Source organism: Trichechus manatus, unplaced genomic scaffold, assembly GCF_000243295.1.
Source record: "Trichechus manatus latirostris isolate Lorelei unplaced genomic scaffold, TriManLat1.0 scaffold00257, whole genome shotgun sequence".
Classification (NCBI taxonomy): domain Eukaryota; kingdom Metazoa; phylum Chordata; class Mammalia; order Sirenia; family Trichechidae; genus Trichechus; species Trichechus manatus.
This window is the reverse complement of record NW_004444193.1, coordinates 1,332,624-1,355,340: the sequence shown is the minus strand read 5'-3', so window position 1 is coordinate 1,355,340 and position 22,717 is coordinate 1,332,624. Positions and strand designations below refer to the sequence as shown.

Genomic DNA, 22,717 nt, shown 5'->3' with positions numbered 1-22,717 from the left:
CAACCCATGCCGGGACGCCCAGGGAGGCAAACGCATTTTCTATTCTTAAGGTGATGACACAGGGCTGGAATGCGCAGAGCCAACAAGCCCGTCCTGCCAGACAAGTTTCTGCTTCTGGACGCCTCTGAACCTCCGACACGCCTCAGTGTGTCAAGCTGATGCAGCCGTGGAGTCATTTGTAAGGCTAGCCCTGAATGCTGTCAGTAGTGCCCAGGCGACTGGAGTAGTTTTTCCAGCCCTCATAGCTGCTCTGTGATGAGCCTTCAAGCTCTCGCTCCTCGCTTCAATGCAACGGGCACGTGCCTCTTCCACCTCCCTGCTCCTCCCCGCTGTCTTCCAGCCTGCGCCCCTCCCACAATGCCTCCTAGCCCCAACCTGTCTGCGCGCAGAGAAGGGGGCGGAGTCGTGGGGCCGGGCCTCATGACGTCACCCTCCCGGAGGGGGGCGGGGCTGTGGGAACCGCAGTGCAGCGCAGAGGGGCGGGGCGGGGTGGGGCCTCGGACGCGTGACTTCGCTGCTGGAGGCGAGAACTGGGAGAAAGGTGTAGGAGGCCCGGGTTTACAGATTCCGGAGTCCGGCTCTGGGAGGCGGGGCGGGGAGTGGCACGGCTGCGGCTGCCGATGCCCTGCGAATTGCTAAGGCGGGTCACGCTTCCTCCATCGCTCTCCGCCCCTTCTTCTCCTCCCACCTGGGCCTCTGCGTGGAGACGCGCACCTGGCAACCGGCTGCCGCGCTCCGCCGCGTCCCCGCCTTCTTCGCTCGGGCCGGGCGCCCCGAGCTGCCCCGCACCCCGAGGCGGCCCCCGGCGCCGGTTCCTCGCCCTCTGCCGGCGCCGCGCTCGCTGTAGGCGGCCACGAGCGCTCGCACGTTGATGCCGTTTTGGGGGTGAACCCGCGCGGCGGCGGCGGCGGCTCCCGCTCCATGGTAGGGGGTTGCTAGTGGCCGCGGCTGTGCCGGACCTCGTGTGCGCGGCTGCAGGGTGGCAAGGCGGCCGGCCAGCGGACCCCGCTCGCAGCTTGGGTTTCGGGGCGCTGGAGGAGGCCGTCACGGCCACGCGGGAGCGAGAGATGTTGGAGCTGAGGCACCGGGGAGGCTGTCCCGGCCCCGGGGGGGCGGTGGCGCCGCCGCCCCGCGAGGGAGAGGCGGCTGGCGGCGACCACGAAACCGAGAGCACCAGCGACAAAGTAAGTAGAGCCGCGAGAGGCGCACACCTGCGTCTGGCTGGGTCCTAGTTTGGGCAGGGACACCTGAGAGCAAGAATTGGGCCCACGGAAAGTCAGGTGAAGGTGTGGGCTGCCCGCTGCCTCTTCCTCCCTCCTGGCCTGGCTTCATTTGCTGCTTTCCCCAAGTAGGGTCAAGAACCCGGCCCCCGGTGATGGTGCGCTTCCCAGGATGACGATGACAACTACCCGAGATAGCTGGATGATTCACCTTGGCTACAATTTAGCGTCTTTCCAGTCCAGACCCCCTCCCCGGGGTCTGGGGCGGACACTAGAACCAGGATGGAACCTGCCACCTTAGAAGCTGCAGTTTTCTAGTAGCTACCACCTCACACCTCTTCTGAGTAGAGGGAACAAGTTAGTGAGGACTTATACCTTCGGTTCCAACATGTCATTGGATCCTGACGCTGGAGGCTTGGCTTCTTGTGCTACCCCATCAGCACTTTGGTTTCGTCCGTCGTTTTTCAGTATAATAGGTTTTGGAGGTTTGAGAGTTTCATACACGTGACAGAATTGTAATCTTCCAGCTTCTTTTAATTCCGCGAAAAGACAGTGCAGTTCTTCTGTCTACCAGTAGATTTTATTTAACCAGGCACGTTGATTCATGAGGATTTTTCACTTTTTTTAAAGAGATTACTCTTGTTTCACATTTAAGAAAAAGTAGACGTAATATCACTATTCCATTTAAAGCTAGAAAAGAATCGAATTTAGGGCTTTTTAGATAATTAAGTGGTGTAAGTAGCAAGTTTTGAAAAACGTAGTTTTATGACCTTATGAACTTGTCAGTTTAGCAAATTGGGCAAGAGAATAGATTGTCTTATAAAAATTTGTTTATAAAATTCCTTTTATTCAGGAAGCTCAAAGCATTTAACTATTCCTAGAAACATTCTTTTTTTTGCATTAGGTATTGCAGTATGAACTGCAGAAGTGAAGTGGCTTGCCCAAGGTCAAGGCATTGTCGTTTTGAAACTAGAACTTAAACTTCCTGATTGCTTTTCCAGTTTGTACCTTTGCTGAGACTCATTGGTGGTTCTGACTAGGGAAGGTTCCACCTGGAACTTGATGTGGATTAACTTGATGTAACCCATGTTCTGGGGTGGATTAACCAGTAAGCAAGGTACACACAGGCTTAATTGTGTTTATATACTAATCTGTAGTTCACAATTTCACATAGGTTTCAACTTATCTTTGATGGGGTGAAAAAGAGGTGAAATTGTGCACCACAAATTAGTAAGCACAAGTAAGCCCATGTGTACCTTGCTTATTGGGTAATCCATCCTTGCCGTGTTACAAAGCCCTAAATATGCATGAAATAAAGGGCTTAACGGTAATTTTAGGACTGAAACTTTAGAATTAGTGGAATGAGAGACCCTTTTTTCCTGTCCTGGATAGTGGTGGAATAAAATGGGAGTCTGTGATAGAACATATGTGTCAAGGAATTATCCAAAATATAATAACAGTTTCCAGATACTGAAGGTTGAAGTTACAGAGCTGGAAACAGTGGGCTGAAAATAGTCTTTGTGAAAATCGCCTTGGAAACTAGACCAGAAATAGAATTAATTAGGTTAGTTTTGTTTTGTTCTAGAACTGGTATAGTTTAGAATCAAGGAAATACCCACTTCCCCATGTTGACTTCCTTGACTAGAAGCTAACAAGCTTTCATAAGATAAAACATGTTCAGGAAGCCATGCATAACATACCTTTTGAATTTTTTTTTTTTTTAACCTGCTAATGTATTTAAAATGGAAACTATGTGGTTTGATTTGACTCAGGGTGTCCTCTCTAGATACCGGTGACTGGGTTACCTCACTGCATATTTATTTATTAATTTATAAACACTGTACTGTTGTTTTTCATTAATAAATCCAGCTGGATTTTGTTTTCTGAGAGTAGGCTTCACCATATTTAGACTGTTTTGTTAAGATTTCTTAAATAATGACGAGCATATTCAAACTGTCTAAAATATTGCTGTACTTTTAGAGTTTATCACAGGGAACTCCTGACTTGGCAAGCTTCAAGACATTGAACTCTGTCCTTCTGTCTGTCCTTTCCTATCAGGGTGTGTATTTGAACACACCTGTATCTCCAGGTCAAGGGCTATTTTAAAATCAGTTTGCACAATAGAGGCTGGTTAATATTTGGTGCATTTAAATGTTTTAAGTACCTTCTCTGTTTAAGCTGCAGTAAAGGCAAAACTCTTGAAGGATGTGGAGGAGGCGTATTATATCCTGCTATTATAGTACACTCCCATGCGTTGCTATTTTGTGGTCTTTTAATAATGATATTATTAACTTGACATTGCCATTGTACAGGAGCTGGAGACTTCTGCTGAGAAAAGGTTTCCTCTCCAGAGAATTAGCAAGTGAAAAAAGTGTTTCTTACCTGCAGGGCAGTGTTCCAGTTTGTCAAATGCTAGAGTGGTACTTGAAAGATGACAAAGAACCCCCCACCCCCACCCCCGGAACCCTACTGCCTAGAAGATTTATTAGAAGTCTGTACAAGGCTCATTTTTAGCACAGATGGCATGGTTGGACTTTATATGGATGCAACAGAAAAAGCTTTAAAAAGGAGGGTCAAGTGAGGGTTGAGTTTGGGATGAAAAGATGCAGGGAGACTCATTAGGTAGTCAAGTGTTGGAGAAAGTCATTCTGGGCAGAGGGCTAGGCTTAGGGAATTGAAATTAGTTTGGTATTACTAGAACATAAACTATGTGTATTTGGAAGGTGGGGTAGTGTCTTAGTCATTTAGTGCTGCTATAACACAAATACCATAAGTGGATGACTTTAACAAAGAGAAATTTATTTCCTCACAGTAAAGTAGGCTAGAAGTCCAGATTCAGGGCGTCAGCTCCAGGGGAAGGCTTTCTCTCTTTGTTGGCTCTGGAGGAAGGTCCTTGTCAGCAGTCTTCCCCTGGACTGGGAGCTTCTACACGCAGGAACCCCGGGTCCAAAGAATACACTCTGCTCATGGCACTGCTTTCTTGGGGATATGAGGTCCCCAACTCTCTGCTTGCTTCCCTTTTCTTTTATGTCTTGTATGATAAAAGGTGGTGCAGGCCACACTCAGGGAAACTCCCTTTACATTGTATCAGGGATGTGGCCTTAGTAAGGGTGTTACAATCCCACCCTAATCCTGTTTAATATAAAATTACAATCACAAAATGGAGGACAACAACAAAATACTGGGAATCGTGGCCTAACCAAGTTGACACATATTTTGGGGGGACACAATTCAATCCATGACAGGTAGGAAGCTTGAGAGTCTTGTGAAGGAGGTTATGCTTTATTCCATGGACTCTGGAAGTTTTTGCAGAGGCATTAACCTATCATTCTGGCAGTGGTATGGCGATAGTATTGAAAGGGAAGAGATCTGCCACAAAGAAGATAGGAGGGTATTACAGATAGTATAGATAGGAAATGATGAGGGTTTGTAGAGTGCCAAGTCTGAAGGGTGGGGCGTGGGGGTTGAAAGAGAGGTTATGTATTTTAGATGATGACTGATGGTGGGGCATACACTAGGTGGTCAGAGTAAGATTAATAAAAGAAGGGACTGCTGGTATTCGTATTTTGTTTGCTGACTTAAAAGACTTTTAGGAAAGAAGTAAAGATGATTGGGTAGTTTTCCAGGTTAGGAGTGAGCTGGGTAGTTTGGTTTGGGCAGGTTATATCAGGGAGGTTGAGAAAGGGAGCCTATGTGAGAGGTAGCTCAAGGTGGTGATGGCAGCCAAAGTGAACGGTCAGGGCTGGAGATGTCAAATATTGGTTAGGGTAGAGACACTGAAGACAGAGCCTTGTTTAGAGAAGGGTTGGAGATGCAGGGACGGAACCCAGATACGAGGGACCTGGGAGCTAAAGAAGGTGGGATTGCTTAGAGTGTATCATCAATGAAACTTAGAAATGAGGGCTGAGACATAGAACGTTGAATTTAGCAAAAGATCTCAGTAGAAGCCGAGTTTTAGGTTGAGGGGAATGAAAAGTGAAATATTGGTAGTTATAGTCAAGAAGTGGCAGTGAGAGGGAATACAGGATAGCCGCTAGTGAGGGCAGGAGGGTCAAGTGAAGATTTCCTTTTTCAAGGGTGAGGGGAGATAGGTATTTGCTTGAAAGAAGTTGGAGAGAGTGAGAGTAAAGATACTGATGAGGATGAGCAGGACCTAGAAAAAGGAAAGCAGACATGGGTTGGAGAATACAGATGATTGAGGTAGCTAAGCAAAGAAAGAGGGATGAAATGGAGGGTGGATACAGACACATTTTGAAATACAAAGGAGGAAAGATAAAAGTGTTTGATGCCTTCAGTTTTCTCAGTAAAGTAGGGAATCATAGACTCATAGAGCTTCAAGGGATCTTAGAAACAATTAGTTAAACCCAATCATTATATATATATATATATTTAAAATACTAATAAATTTGCTCTAGAGTATGATTGTTATTGCCCAAAATGATCTAGAGCAAGTGGCAGAGCTTATCTCTGAACTCTAGTCACATTCTAGGACTAGTGTGACTGGAACACAATTTAGAGTGCCAATCTTAGGGAGTGTCTTAGTTTCCTATGCTGCTGTAACAGAAATACCACAAGTGGGTGGCTTTAATGAGCAGAAATTTGTTTTCTCGTAGTTCAGGAGGCTAGACATCTGAATTCCGGACACCAGCCTTAGAGGAAGGCTCTCTCTGCGTCAGTTCTGGGGGAAGATCCTTGTCTCTTTCAGCTTCTGTAGCCCCGGCTTCCTAGGTTCCTTCATGAGGCATCTATCTCATCCTCCCCCCACCCCCAATTTGTGCTTCCTTGTCTCTGTGTCAATGCAGCTCTTTATAAATCAGAGTGATTAGGTTTAGAACACACTTTACACTGACATGGCTTCATTAACATAACAAAGGAAACCCTATTCCCAAATGGGATTACATGCATGGGTATAGGGTTAGGATTGCAATGCAGCATATTTTGGGGTTACACAGTTCAGTCCATAACAAGGAATATGATGAGAAATGACCAAGAAGCAACTAGTAGAATTATCAAATTTAGTGATGGTTCAGTTGACAGAAAATAACATAAATTTGTTGTGTACCAAATTAGCATGGAGTCCCTGGGCGGTGCAGATAATGAAGGGCTCTGAACAAAACCGAACCACATCTGTTACCATCAAGTCGATTACAACTCATAGCAACCATATAGGACAGAGTAGAACTGCCCCATAGCATTTCCAAGGAGTGGCTGGAGGATTAGGACTGCTGACCTTTAGGTTAGCAGCCAAGCTCTTACCCACTGCGCCACTAGGGCTCCTAGTTAAGGGTTCACTACTAGCCAAAAGATTGGGGGTTCTAACCCCCCCATAGGTTCCTCGGAAGACAGGCCTGGCAGTTTGCTTCCGAAAGGTTACAGCCTTGAAAACCCTCTGGAGCAGTTCTACCCTGCACATGTAAGTCGGAATAGACTCAAAGCAGTTAATAGCAACGACCAAATTAACATAGTTCTGTAACTCAGTAGGAATAGGAGTCTTAGTAGTTAATGCTTGTAGAGTGGTTTTGAGTTCACAGAGTACTTTTACATCTTACTTTATTCAGTCCTCACAACAACTGTGTGTTAGGAATAATGCCGTTTAATAGCTGAGAAGAAAGGCACTGGGAATGATCTAGACCTGGGAATGCCAAAAGGTCAAGGAGGTGAAAAGAATTAGAGTCAATGAGTACAGGATTCAGGTGGCTGATGGCAAGTTAGGGCGAACAGGGAAGTGAACTGAAACCCCAAGTGGGCTGATGAAGCTCTGAATGCGTTAAGAGGGATTGAGCAATTCAAAATGGAAATTAAGATCTGATTTAGCAGACCTTGTGAGAGAGAAGGGAGTACAGACACACTAAGGTTGTGGCCAGTAACAGGGAGCCCTAGTGGAATAGCATGGTTTCAGATAAGGTCCCTGGTGTTCTTGTACATGGTGGGGCTGTGACTTTGAAATAATTTTTGATTTTTGAAGTTGAAGGGGAAACAATCCAGAGCCAATTAATGTCTATCCTTCCTCATTTGAGATCTTTGCAGTTCCTTTCCTAAGCACTCTAATATTTTTAAAATAAATTTTTTCGTTTTGGAATAATTTAGATTTACAGAACAGTTACAAAGATAGAGTTTCCATGGACCCTTCACCCAGTTTTGCCTAGTGTTCATATTTTATATAATCATGGTACATTTGTCAAAACAAGAAATTAACATTGGTACAACATTAGAAACCAGACTACAGACTTTATTCAGAGTTCACCAATTTTTTTACTGTTGTTCTTTTATGGTCCTGGAATCCAGTCCAGAATGCCACAAATGCATCTTGTCTGCTTTACTTTTTAACTAAACCTTATTTATTTCCTATACATTATTACTTCATTTTGCCACACTTCAGTGTGGCCAAGACTACGGTGTCACTTGCAGATGTAAGGAATATTTTTTATATATTTTTTCATTTAAATCTAGCCTGTTAATAAAATACTAATATTTAGATCTGTTGTTGTTGTTATTAGCTGCCATCGAATTGGCTCCTGACTCATGGTGACCCCACGCACAACCCAGTCCTGCACCATCCCCACAATCCATTGTGTATTGGACCATTGTGATCTCTAGGGTTTTCATTGGCTGATTTTTGGAAGTAGATAGCCACGCTTTCTCCTAGTTCATCTGAGTCTGGAGGCTCTGCCGAAATCTGTTCAGCATTATAGCAGTACACGAGCTTCTGCTGATAGATGGGTGGTGGCTGTACATGAGGTGCATTGGCTGGGACTCGAACCTAGGTCTCTTGCATAGAAGACAAGAATTCTACCACTGAACCAGATTTCTAGAATATCATTTAGGCTGATACTCCCCACTTGTTGATCAATTGTTAGTTAATACCACCACCTAAATAATTTTCGGTAATTCAACTTTTATTGTTTGCAGTATATTCATTTTATATAACAACTTTTTTGAGTGCAGTATATTCATTTTCTATAACATTTTTTGATAAGATAGAGGTGAGTTTTTGGCTAACTGTGGTGAGGGAAAACACCACCTTGACAAAACTTTGGTAGTGTCTTGGAGGGAGGAAGGGCAAGGTTGGATTTTGAGGATTAGAAGTTTTGTTTAAGGCAAGTCTTTCAATGTGAGGACTTGATTGAGTAAGGATCATAATAAGGATCCCTGGTGGCACAATGGTTCAGCGCTCGGCTGCTAGCTAAAAGATTGGTGGTTAGAACCTACCAGTCACTCTGTGGGAGAAAGATGTGGCAGTCTGCTTCTGTAAAGATTACAGCTGCCCTTTAGGGTTGCTGTGAATCGGAATTGACTTGATGGCAGTGGTTTTAGAAGAATCACAATGTTGACTGGATGGCAGTGGTTTTAGAAGAAACACAGTATAACAGTTTGGGATTTCTGGAAAAGAAACAGCAAGGTAAAGATCTTGAGGTGAGCTGTTCAAAAAATCTTAGGGCAAAGACTGTTGATGTTTCGTATTGAAGAAGATGATGTGTCTTTGGAAAGTTCTTGTAGTGAACCATGAACTCCTGAGCAAGAGTCTCTTGGAATAGTGTAATTATGCTAATGAAGACAGTGAAATATGAAAATTAATGCAGACAGTAAGCTATGTGAGGGTAAGGGGAAAGGTAGTTTCACATTGTTGAAGTATGTTTTGTATTTTATTTCAGATTTCTAAAGAGTATCCTGGTGTTACCACATGAATTTACTCATGGTCTTAATTTTAAATAAATTATTTTCATATTTTGAGGAATTTTGCCATAGGATGCCATCAGCTACATCAAGCTTTGGATGTATACTGCAGTGGACTTTTTGATGTGAACAGTATTTTCTTTGCCATAAATGGGAAAAGTGGAACAATTTAAAATAGTCCTCTGGAAAGTTATCTCATAAAGAAAAAATGATATTTACATGTGTAATATGGTTGTACTTTATGTGCTTTTATGCATTTTTATAAAACAGACGTTAGTATGTTTGCACATAAATGGCACAGCTAACTACAGGGGTTTCGTGTGTTTGTTTTCCTTTAACTATTTGTGTTAGGAGATGGCTTTTTAAAAATACAGGCTTTATTTCACTCAGCATAATGTTTTCAAGCCCCTTCCACACTGTAGTATGTATCAAGACTTCATTTCTCCTTCTGGCTGAGTAGTATTCCATTGAATGTATGTACCACATTTTGTTTATCCATTCAGCTGTTGATGGGCATTTAGGTTGTTTCCACCTTTTGGCTATTGTGAATAGTGCTGCAGTGAACATTGGTGTACAAGTCTCTTTTTGAGTCTCTGCTTTCAAGTCTTTTAGGTATATACCTAGAAGTGAATTGTTAGGTCACATGGACATGTTATCAGGAGGGACCAGTCCCTGGAGAAGAACGTCATGCTTGATAAAGTAGAGGGTCAGCGAAAAAGAAGAGGGCCCTTGATGAGATGGATTGACAGTGGCTGCAACAGTGGGCTCAAACATAGCAATGACTGTGAGGATGGCACAGAACCAGGCAGTGTTTCATTCTGTTGTACATAGGGTTGCTGTGAGTCAGAACGACTCCACAACACCTAACAGCAACAACATGGTAGTTCTATTTTTAGATTTTTGAGGAACTGTCATACTGTTTTTCCACAATGGCTGTACCATTTTACATTCCTACCAGCAATTTCCCCGCATCCTCCCCAACATTTCTTTTCTTTCTTTCTTTCTTTTTTTTTTTTAGTATTAGCCATCCCAGTGGGAGTTAAATGGTATCTTATTGTGGTTTTGATTTGCATCTCTCTGATGACTAATGACACTGAGCATCTTTTCATGTGTCTGGTAGCCATTTGAATGTCCTATTTGATGAAATGTCTATTCAAGACCCTTGCCCGTTTTGTGATTGGGTTGTTTGTCTTTTGTTGTTAAGTTGTCTATGTTTTATATATAATTTGGTTATTAAAGTCTTATCGGATATATGGTTTCCAAAGATAGTCTCCTAGGTAGTACCTTGTCTATTCACAAAAGTTTTTAATTTTTATGAGGTCTCATTTGGCATGTCTTGATACATGCTACAGTATAGATGGAGCTTGACAACATTATGCTGACCAAAATAAACCAATTGCAAAAGGACGAATATTGTATGACCTCACTTACATAAAAAGACAAGAAAAGGCAAATGTACAGAGACCAAAGGCTATTAGTGGTTACCTGGGGTGGGAGGGAGTGGGGAAAAGTGAGGTTAACAGTGATGGAAAAGTTGCATTGATTAAGGGTAGAGTTGCACAGCTGATTATTGCTGCCAATAAATTGTACACCTGTAAAATGTTGAATTGGCAAAAGTTGTGTGATACATATAGTTACAACAGTGACAAAAAAAAAAAAAAAAAAAAAAGTGTAGCTGCTGAGCTGCTTATGTATAACCAAACACCTCATGGGATTTGGTTCCTTGGTTTGGAGGTTTAGGGTCATGGTTTCATGGGACATCCCAGTTAATTGGCCTAATAAAATACTGTGTTTAGTGCTTCTGTTTTAGTTTGTTTTGTACTGCCTGTGGTCTTAAAAGCTTGCAAGTGGCCATCCAAGGCACAGCAATTGGTCTCTGTTCACCTGGAGCAACAGGAGAAGAAGGAGAATCAAGAAAATGGAATGTGTGGCTAATTGCTTCCACACACAATTGCCCTCTTTTCCATGAGACCAGAAGAACTGGATGGTGCCCGGCTATCATTGCTGAACATTTTGATCCAGGATTCTATAGAAGAATCCTGATCAAAAGGGGGACAATACAGAACCGAATGTCAAATTCTCTCCAGACTTTCTCTAGCCATGGAGGGTGGATGAATGCCTGAAACTATAGCCCTGAGATAATTTTTAATCCTTAGACCAGAAATATCCCCTGAAGTCTTCTTAAAACCAAGCAGTAGTTTAGCTTAACTAGTAAAAAAGGTCTGCCTTGAGCATTAGGCTCTTTTAAGAACTATCTACAGGGATCAAATTTTGACAACAGCAACTCAAAAGATTAGATAAGAACCTTAGGGGGCAGTGAATTTATGTTAATGAGGGAGGAACAACTCAGAAAAGGAGGGTGAGAATGCTTGCACAACTCAAAGGATGTATTAATCACTGTCACTAAATTGTACACATAGAAACTATTGAATTAATGTATGTTTTGCTATGTATATTCTCAACAACAATAAAATTTAGGAAAAAAATGAAGGTTTTTATTCAATATAAGGAAAGTAGGTCATTTAAGAATTTACTAACGTATTTCCTGAGGTTAGTTTGGTTCTATATATTCAGTAAATGCTTGTCGGGCGCCTATTACATTTGCGGCTTTGATCTTTTTCTTTCTTTTTTTTTTTTTTTTTGGTGGCTTTTTATACTCTTTGTATCTTTGAGAAAAGATCAGGATTTGTTTGCTGCATAACAACTAATTATAATAATATACTAACATCTTGGATTATGGGCTTTCACTGAATGATATAAAGATAAAGTAATTTATCAGTGTAAAGAAGTTCCTGGGTGGCTAAAACAAATAATATGCTCAGCTGCTAACCAAAAAATTGGAGGTTCGAGTCCACCCAGTGGTGCCTCGGAAGAAAGACCTGGTAATCTACTTCTGAAAAATCAGCCATTGAAAACCTATGGAGCGCGATTTTACCCTGACACACATGGGACCACCATGAGTTGGAGTTGACTCCATGGCAACTGCCTTTGTTTTTTGGTATCCGCGTAAAGTAATTTATAGTTTGCAAAATACTCACATACACATAATACCAATTTGAATCTTTTAATAATTCCGTAGACAGGTGTCACAGATTGAATTGTGTCCTGCCAAAATTTGTGTCAACTTGGCTAGGCCATGATTCCCAGTATTGTGTGATTGTCCACCATTTTGCCATCTGAGGTGATTATCCTCTGTGTTGTAAATCCTACCTCTGTGATGTTAATGAGGCAGGATTAGAGGCAGTTATGTTAACGAGCCAGGACTCAATCTACAAGATTAGGTTGTATCTTAAGCCAATCTCTTTTGAGCTGTGAAAGAGAGAAGTGAGCAGAGAGGTGGGGGACCTCATACAACCCAGAAAGGTAGTGCCAGGAGCAGAGTGTGCCCTTTGGACCCAGGGTCCCTGCGCGGAGAAGCTCCTAGACCAGGGGACGATTGATGACAAGGACCTTCCTCCAGAGCCAACAGAGAAAGAAAGCATTCCCCTGGCGCTGACACCCTGAATTTGGACTTCTAGCCGCCTAGACTGTGAGAGAATAAACTTCTGTTTGTTAAAGCCATCCACTTGTGGTATGTCTTTTATAGCAGCACTAGATAACCAAGACAACAAGGGAGATAGCTGTAGTTTACACCTGAGAGAACTAAAGTCTGTACCTCAACACCCTGCTCAGGGTCACATGGTATTTAGAGCTGAGGTTTACCCTAAATTTTCTGACTAAGAAATATAAAGAAGAAATTAGATATGAGGTCCTAAGTTTATAAAACTAATTAAAACATTTACTTTCTTAGGAAATTTGTTACTCTTTTCCTGCTTGTATGATTTTGAACTAATTTGGCCTTCTGATATGAAACATTGGTGTTAGACAAGAAACTTTTAGCTGAAAACCTGTAATTCTGTGAGTTCAGGCATCTAGATTTAAATCAAACCAAAATGTTCCTAGTATTTCCTTGCTTATTTTATGACTGATTAGGAAAAGAAATCATTAGCTTCTATTTTTACTTTATAGCTGTTTATAAGGCATCCTGGTGATGCGATGGTTAAACACTTACCTGCTAACCGAAAGCTCGGTGGTTCAAACTCACTAGTGGCTCCGTGGGAGAAAAGACCTGGAGATAGTCTCCTACAAAGATTATGGTCTAGGAAACTCTATAGGGCAACTCTACTCTGTCCTATAGGGTCACTGTGAGTCGGAATCGACTGGATGGCAAACAGTAACATAGCTGTTTACACTTTGATTCATTTAGTTAGGAAATTATTCTGAAGTTCTTATTTAATGAGAATGGCATCACATTTTAAAGTGACTCCAGAAAAGAAGAGAAACTAATTTCATTAATGACCAATTGTTTGTTAATCATTCCTGAGCTATGCCAAGTTATCGCTCTAAATGTTTACTTATTTCCTTATCCACTAAGAGAGGTCAAAGTTATTTTTCATGTCATGTCATGTCATGTCATCGAGTGTTTGTTTGCTTAAGATTTTGTAATTTTAACCTTTCTTTTAAATGTAAATGAGAATGCACAGGCAAGGAGAAACAAGAGTCTGATCGAACGTGTTGCTTTCCTTCTTCCTGGCTGTGGTTGCAATTCCCTTTATTTGCCAGGAGCCGTGGCCAGCTATTTAAGATCTTTATGTAAGGCTGATGAAGCCAACCTGACTTCATCTTCTGGCTGGCCCAGGTGGGACCAAACCCGTGGCAGTTAAGTTTGGACTCACTACCACCCCTTGACCCAAGCAGGTCATTTGAAAAAACTGTGCGACACTGTGGAGCAGTAAATATTTATTGCGCCATCTGGGACTGAATATTTTACCTTTATATACAAAAATTCAGGTCTGGAAAACAAATTCAGACGCATGTCTCTTTCAGAGTTTTGTTTTGTTTCTTGCCCACTTACTGTTTGCACTTGAACTGTCTCAGGGTTGATGCTTTGCACAACTCAACAAGACGTGATTCATGTAGAGTTCAATGTAGATAGTGCCCTTGGAATTGTGCTTGTGGTAGTCCTACCAACAGTTTACATTGCTTTCCCTGAGTACGGAATTGATACAAAAGGATCCTGATACAAGGAATACTTATGTATCTATCATCCAGTCTCCAGGGTGACCTGTTCTCTCAGAGGTAATCACAGCTTGAATTTTATATTTACCATTTCCTTCCTTCCCTTGATGGGTTTGCAATATATGTTTGTATCCTCCAACAGTATGTTGTTTAGTTTGATTTTTTTTTGTTTTTTTACTATAGGTTTTTAATAATATAGAAAAGTTAAAAGATTAGTACAATGATTGTCAGTGTATCCACCACTTAACAATTGTTAGGTTGTTGCTAGATTTGCCTAATCCTCCCTTATATGTGTAGATAAATATTTTGTTGGTGAACCATTTGAAAATTAAGTTACCTTCCAGATCACTTAAAATAAATACATTCCACATAATCACAGTACCATTATTTTGTCTAAAAAAACCTCAACAGTGATTTGCTTATCTACATAAGCAGTCCTTATTCAAATTTCCCCTAAGTGTCTACCATAGGATCCCTGCACACACATCAGGATCAAATCAAGGTTCACACATTGCAGAAAATATCCAGGAACAGACTTTGTTATTTTTAGCTCATAGACTTGTTTTTGCCTTTGACTGGAGGCAAGGTGGGAGAGCTGTAAGCATTATTTCCCTTAGCCCTGAAAACATGAAGTACCTATGGAGAGCTTAGCGCTAATAAGATCTCGAGTAAAATGCAAATTTGTAATGACAGTCGTATTTCATGTTTAAATAAAACTCCTCAGTATTCTAAGTTCTTTTCTGTTATCCCATGAATTTTGCCTTTAGGGATCTTTATTTTTAATGAGGAATTTAAGACTTAAACATAAAGCCATAAAACATATCAAAATACAAAACAAACCTCATTGTCATGGAGTTGATTCTAACTCATGGTGACCCTGTGTGTTACAGAGTAGAAAAGCTCTACAGGGTTTTCTTGCCTATAATCTTTATGGGAGCAAATCTCCAGGCCTTTCTTCTGCAGCACTGCTGAGTGGGGTCAAACCACTGACCTTTAGACTAGTAGTTGAATGCAAACCATTTGTGCTACCCAGGGACCTCACAAAACAGACTGATATTAATGTGTAATAGAATGGAGTGTCAAGGGGAAAGATCAGAGACAGTCAAAAATTTTAGGGAAGTTTTAAAATAGGTTTTAAAATAGAATTTGAGTATTGTAGCTATATTTTAGGATTGGCAAAAAATAATAACAGCAACTGTGTTGTAAGTAGAGTAGGACAAAGGCGTTGTAGATTGAGGAATCATCCTGATTTGATCTGGGGATAGAGATGGCCGGTCATCATTCCCTCAACACATACTCACTGAGCACCTGGTTGCAGGTGTGGCCAGTGGCTGAGACTATGGAGGGTGAACGAGCAGTCAAAATAGTGTGCCCTGTGAACTGTGGCAAAGAGGGCAGGGTGCTTGAGGGGCATGTAGGAACTGCAAAATCTGAGCTGAGGGGCTTTTGATTAGTTTCTGATTGCTTCTGTAACAAATTGCCACAAACCTAGTGGCTTAAAAAAACACAAACTTATTATAGTTCTGGAGGTCAGAAGTCTGAAACTGGTCTCACTGGGCTAAAGTCAACGTGTCAGTGGGGCTGCGTTCTTTCTGGAGGCTCTAGGGGAGAATCAATTTCCTTGCGTTTTCCAGCTTCTGGAGGCTGCCCACATTCCTTGTCTTATGGCCCCTTCTTCCATTTTCAGAGCCAGCGATCACATCACTCCTTTTTGTCTTCTCTGACACTGACTCTCGTGTCTTCTTTCACTTATTAGGATCATTGAGATAATTCAGGAAAATCTCTTCATCTCAAGGTCAGCTGATTAGCAGCCTTAATTCCATCTGAATTCTTCCTATGATCTTCTGTGATGTACGTAATTGTGTGATGACCATAATATATTCACAGGTTCCAGGATTAAGATATGGACATCTTTGGGGGACCATTATTCTACTTACAGTATGTCCCATAAAGAAAGGCTTTCTAGAAGAAGTGACATCTAAATAGGTGCTCACCAGGCAAAGCTAGGCTGGAGGAGGAAGAGTGTTACAAATAGAGGGATCTGCATAGCAAAACGTTGAGAGGTTAAGACTGTGTTCACGCTCCGGAGAGCACAGGAAGTTCTGTTCTCCAGAGCATGGAGCAGGAGGGAGGGCATGACCAGAGCCATGGCTGGAGAGTAGAACTTGCCGAGTGTATAAACCCTGATAAGGACGTTGGACTTGATCTTAAGCAGTGGGGAGCCACGGGAGGGATTTAAATGGTGGAGTGACAATAGAATTTGCCCTTTAGTAAGGCATTGTATGTACTGATGAGGCTTATTTCATTTTCTCTTATTCTGGTATCAAGACCTTGTGGCACAGTGGTTAAAGCACTCAGCTGGAAACCAAAAAGTCAGCAGTTCAGACCCACCAGCCGCAGCGGGTGGCATTCTGCTTCTGTAAAGATTTACAGCCTTGGGGACCCTAGGGGGAAGTTCTACTGTGTCCTGTCAGGTCGCTGTGAGTTGGAATCAACTCACAGGCAGTGAGTTTTGTGGTGTAGCACCTGATCAGAATAGTATGATGGTGTGCTGGACTATCTAATCACCTATCCTGCAGTGGGAAATAGAACGAGGGCTGCAGAGAAACATTGGGAGGACCAGTCTTTTCCTTTTCAGTCCAAATCTTGAAAAGATGAGAAGGCTTTACTGATCATAATTACAAAGTGTAGGAGGGTTGTGTGGTAAGAATCAGTATGAATCCAGTCTTCCAAATTCGGAAATTGACCCAATTCTCACATTCCCATTTCTCCATCCTTGTCACCAGCCACCCCTGTGGCACTCTCTCTGTGACCCTAGCTGCCCGGAGCTAGGACAGCGCTTATAAATTAAAAGGACACTGTCCTTCGCACTGCCAAATAGGCAGACGCCAGCCGCAAATTTGGGGAGTCCACACGATGCCTCAGCCTTCTGACCTGCTGACCACAAATTCAGGGCTTGTTTCGCACTACCTTTTCAGAATGCTACCTACAAGCTTTGGAGTCTACATGACACTCTTGCTTTCTGACCTGCTGGCTCCCACTGCCCCTTTGGGTTCAATAACTTGCTGGAATGACTCACAGAACTCAGAGAGAGTATACCATACTTACGACTGCAAATTTATTATAACCAAAAAGGACACAAACGAAGAGACTCATAGGGTGAGGCATGAGAGGGTTCCCAAAGTGGAGTTTCCATGTTCCAAGGGACGCACTCTCCTCTGGAGAACAGACATTCTTGCGAACCAGGAAACTCTCTGAGCCTTAGGGTTCTGGCCTTTTGTCTGCCAATTCTGCATGATAGGCTAAATCATCAGCCTCCCAGTTGAGTCTTTTCTGGTCTGGCCAGCCCCCACTCACCAGCACAAATTCTCAGGTGTGGTCTGGAAGTCCCAGACGAAAACCAAAAAACCAAACCCATTGCCATCGAGTTGATTCCGACTCATAGTGATCCTATAGGTCAGAGTAGAACTGCTCCATAGGGTTTCCAAGGAGCACCTGGTGGATTCGAACTGCTGACCTTTTGGTTAGCAACCATAGCACTTAACCACTACAACACCAGAGTTTCCAGACCAAGGCACCCTGATTATTCCAAGGGTTATTTTTCCAGAGCCGAGGACAAAAGCCACCTTACTCAGGGTAAAACTAGTCCTTTACCTCACGAGGTTAGAGATTGTCACTGAGATACTCAGATTTCTATTGAATACAATGTTATTAAGCCACTTGACCTTTATAATCATTGCAGAGGCGTTGAACCAATTCCCAGGGCTTCGAGCAGGTTTCTTATGGTACTGACCCCTGCTGATAGTTTACGCTTCTAAAAAACAAGTTCCCAGGTGATGCTAATGCTGCTGGTTTGTGACCAGTTCTGAGAACCACTAGTAGAACAGTGGTTCTCAAAATTTATCATGTATAAGAATCACCTGGGGAGCTTGTTAAACTGTAGATTCTGATTCAGTATATCTGGGGTGGAATGCGAATTCTCAGCAGGGGTTCTAACCGGAACTAAGCCCTGCCAGTTCCCTTCCCCTCAACCCAATCTTGGTTCACAAAACTGCTCACTTATTAAGAAATAGATCTATCTGTTTAGTCCCTGTCCCCAGAAAAGGTAGAAGCAATTCCTTCCTTCTCTGGGAGACGAGAAGGAATCCACGCCTATATGGAAACAAGAAACAAAGAAAATGCTGAGAAGGCTGGAATCAGGGACACAGCCTAATGTTTCCAGTAAGAACTGTTTAGCTTAAAGATTTTTAAAGGCCTTCTCATTGCAAGCACACAGCTCTGTGTCACTTGCTAGTTTCCTTTTGTTTGATTGCAATTTTAATGCCTGAGGTACAGAGATCAGTGTGAACATCAGGGGACCGGGAATGGAGAGGCTGACCTTGGTTTTCTGACTCAACTTTTCTTTGAACCAGGAGTAAAAGGGGTGAAACATGTGTGGTTTAGTATATTATCCTTTGTTGAATTCCAAACTACTGCTTATTTTCTTTAGTTAGAGAATTTTACTTGGAGCCGTCATTTTGAATGGACTGGATCCTGTTACTTGATTCCCATGCCCTTATTCTTGTCCTTCTGGCCCCTAGAATTGGCCCTCAGCATCTCCATCCTCTTTTCCTGACTCCTGTGCGCTCTTTGAAGAGCCCCTGGGTGGTGTCATCAGTTAATGCACTTGGCTGCTAACTGAAAGATTAGAGATTCAAGTCCACCCGCAGGCACCACAGAAGAAAGACCTGGCAGTCTACTTCCCAAAAATCAGCCATTGAAAACTCTATAGAGCACAGTTCTACTCTGACACGTGGGGGTGCGGTGAATCAGAGTTGACTCAACGGCAGTTTGTGTACTGGTATGTTCTTGAAGAGTCACTGTGATAGGGGCTCTTTGTGTGCCAGCAGGCTGTGTAAATACACCTGAGGCCTGGTGCTGTTCACCATGGTGCTTGGGAAATCCTATTGCTGCCTCCACCAACTTGCAGAGCGTGGGTGGCTTGTCTTTTTCCACCAGTTCTACCTCACCGCCTTTGCCTAGCTCAACCTTACCTTCCTTCATTTACTTCTGTGTCATTCGAATGATCTTTTTTTTTCCTTAATAGCTTTATTGAGCTATAATTGACATATATTACATTGAACATGCTTACAGTGTACAGTTTGACATAGATATACCCCATGAAACCATCACCACAGTCAAGATAACGAACACATTCATCACCTCTAAAAGTTTCTGTCCTTTTGTAAAAATCCCTCATGACACCTCCATGCAACTACTTTTCTGCTCCTTGCCCCTGTAGATGAGTTTACATTTTCTAGAATTTTATACAAATGGAATTACATAGCATGTACATATTGCCTGGCTTCTTTCACTCAGCATAGTTATTTTGAGATTTATCCATGTTGTTGTGAGTGTCAACAGTTTACTTTTTATTGCTGAGTAGTATTCCATTGTATGAACATAGCACAATTTGCCCATTCATATATTGGACATGAATTGTTTCCAGTTTGGAGCTATTATGAATATAGCTGCCATGAATATTCATGTGCAAGCCATTGTATCACCATATACTTTCATTTCTCTTGGGTAAGTTCCTAGGAGTGGAATTGTTTTCCAAAGTGGTTGTATCATTTTACATTCCCACGAACACTGTATGAGAGTTCTAGTTCCTCCACATCTGTTCCAACACTTGGTATGTCTAGTTTTTAAATTTTAGCCATCCTAATAGATGTGTAGTAGTATCTCATTGTGGTTTTAATTTGCATTTTCCTAATGACTAATAATGTTTAACATCTTTCCATGTGCTTGCTTGCCATTTGTGTATTGTCTTTAATGAAGTGTCCGTTTACATATTTTGCTTATTTTTTAAATATTGAATTGTTTTCTTCTTGAATTTTGAGAGTTTTTTTTAATATATTCTGGATTATTGTTAGCTGCTGTAGAGTCGGCCCCTACTCATGGCGACCCCATGCACAATGAAATGAAGTACTGCCCAGCCCTGTGCCATCCCCATGATAGATTGCAAATCAGAGTGTTGTGATCCATATTGGCTGATTTTCAGAAATAGATTGCCAGGCCTTTCTTCCTAATCTATTTTTAGTCTGGAAACTCCACTTGTTCAGTATCATAGCAGTATGCAAGCCACTGACTCTGTTTTGTTCCATTGATCATTTTTTCCTTTATACTAACACCACACTGTCTCGATTATCGTAGCTTTGAATAACTCCTGAAAACAAATAGTATAAGTCCTTCCATTTTGTTCTTGTTTTCAGAGTTGCCTTGGCTCTTCTGTCTCTTTTGCATTTTCATAAACATTTTAGAATCAGCTTGTCAGTTTCTACGAAAAAAGCCTGCTGGGTGTTGGTTGGGATTACATTGACTCTGTAGATCAGTTTGGGGACAGTTGTCATCTTAACCTTTTGCATGGTTTCAATCCTAGCTACATTGCTTACAGCTGTGAACTTGGGCACTTTATTTCCCGTTTCTGAGCCAGAATTTTTCACTGACAAAATGGAAGCATTGATTTACCTACCTGTACGATAATGTGAGGAGTCCTTGGGTGGTGCAAACAAATAAGCGCTCAGCTACTAGCCTAAAGGTGGGCTCTTCAGACCCACCCAGAGGCGCCAAAGATCACAGCAATGAAAACTCTACGGAGTGCAGTTCTAGTCTGCAACACATGATGTCACCGTGAGTTGGGATCTACTCAGTGCGACTGGGTGGTAATGTGGGATGCCCTGAGTGTTGCAAACAGTCAACATTGAACTGCTAACCGAAAGGTTGGAGGTTCGAGTCCACCCACAGGCACCTCAAAAGAAAGACCTGGCAGACTACTTCCGAAAAATCAGCCATTGAAAACCCTGTGGAGAACAGTTCTACTCGGACACACATGAAGTCACCATGAGTCAGAATCCATCTGATGGCAACTGTTGTTTTTTTATGGTAATGTGAGAAGTAAATAAATTAACATTTGTGAAGTAATTTGCTCTTATTTTCTAATTAACTATAGGAACTGGATTTACAGTTAATAAAGAAACTTTAATTTTTTCAATTTTTCAACATCACTTACCAGACATGGTTTCACTGTAATTTTATAATTGGAAAAGAGTTGTCCGTCCTAGTCAGAAGAATAACTGAGGTTCCAAGCAAAGTGTGTTGCCCAGGGTTACTTAGCTAGCAAGAACACGTGGAAACTTCTTATTTTAATCTTAAATGTTAGCATGAGTTGGCAGACTCAATTCTTTCAACACATATCTATTTAGTGCCTGATACATGTTAGCTGCTATGCAAGGTCCTCTGCCAGGCTGGGCTCTTGGGATTCCGGAGTGAGGCAGATGGAAGGCATTTTGTCTCCTCACAAAGGTTAGGGACTACTGGAGGATAAAGGCAAGCAAACAAATAATTTTAATATAGATGAATAGGTAAAATCAAGAGAGTTGTGGAGATATAGTTGAAAGGTTGCTAACCTGGAGCTGGGGACCGGGGGGTACATTTCTAAAGGAAATGACATTGAAGCTGGGGTCAGAGGATGAGTACGTAGCCAGTTTTGAGGAATTAGGAAGGGAGGTTTGAAACAGCAGATACAGGGAAGAGAGAATGCACATTTTATGCTTTGTCCATAGAACAAACTTCCAGATGCAGAAGAATGTCATTTTGTGAAACCTAGGGAGTCATCAAAGAGAGGGCAGAAGAGCAGAGTCCCACATGAAATACAATAAAAGCAATGTTAAGTAGTAGTTTGACTTTATCCTGATGGTTTTAGGCAGGGGAGTATTATGATCAGATTTACAATTTAGAAAGACTCTTTTGGACAGACTGGGTAAAATGAATGAGAGAGGGTGAGACTGGAAACAGATAAGTTACATGAGAGAAGGTGATGTTCAGCAAGAGTAACAACAGTGGTAAGGATGGAGATGGAGGAAGAACAAACAACAGGCTTGATGTTGACTAACTGAATGTAGTGGTTAAAGGAGAAACAAGGGTTAAGCTGATGCCTAAGTTTCTGACCTGAGTAACTGATTAACTGGTTTGAGGGTGGTGTCTTCACTGTAGTAGGAAATACAGAAGGAGACCACAGATTTGACGTAGATGAGAGCATGTTGAATTTCAGGTGATGCTAGTGGAAAACCCACCTGGAGAGACTAGGTTTACGGGGAGTCATCATTGTGTACCAGTGGCCATTGAGTTGATTCCAACTCATGGCAACCCCATGTGTTTCAGAACTGTGCTCCATAAGGTTCCCCCCCCTTTTTTTTTAATTTTGTTGTTGAGAATATGCACAGTAAAACATACATCGGTTCATCAGTTTCTACATGTACAATTTAGTGGCATTGATTACATTCTTTGAGTTTTGCAACCATTCTCACCCTCCTTCTCTGAGTTGTTCCTCCCTCATTAACATAAACTCACTGCCCCCTAAGGTTTCTATCTAATCTTTCGAGTTGCTGTTGTCAATTTGATCCCATATAGATAGTTCTTAAAAGCATAATGCAGAGTTCCGGCAAAATGGCACTCTAGGCAGAAGCACCACGCTGTCCCCCCACAGCAAAGATCCAAAAAACTAAGCCGAACAGAGACAACAACAATCCTGAAACCCTAAAACATCAAATGAAGAGGTAAAGAACTCCGCCAAGCGCCAAATGGAGTGAGAAAACTGACAGAGAACGGAGAGCGAGGAGAGATTCATGCAGAGGTCCCCTATCAGCTAACGCAGCATGGATCCGCCATCTTGGACTCCTATCAGAGACCAGCAAACGGGCTACGAGACAGCAGCCTCACGGAGC

At 42.2% G+C, this 22,717-nt stretch overlaps 1 protein-coding gene across 1 annotated transcript in view; it reads left to right on the top strand.

The window, feature by feature from the left end:
- The first annotated feature begins 820 nt into the window (after positions 1-820).
- CDS1 (CDP-diacylglycerol synthase 1) overlaps positions 821-22,717 on the top strand; it is an 86,955-nt gene continuing 65,058 nt past the window's right edge. The window contains exon 1 of the mRNA XM_004389707.1: positions 821-1,184. Within this exon, the coding sequence (XP_004389764.1) occupies positions 1,068-1,184 (117 nt within the window). The 5' untranslated portion in view covers positions 821-1,067. The remainder of the gene's footprint in view (positions 1,185-22,717) is intronic.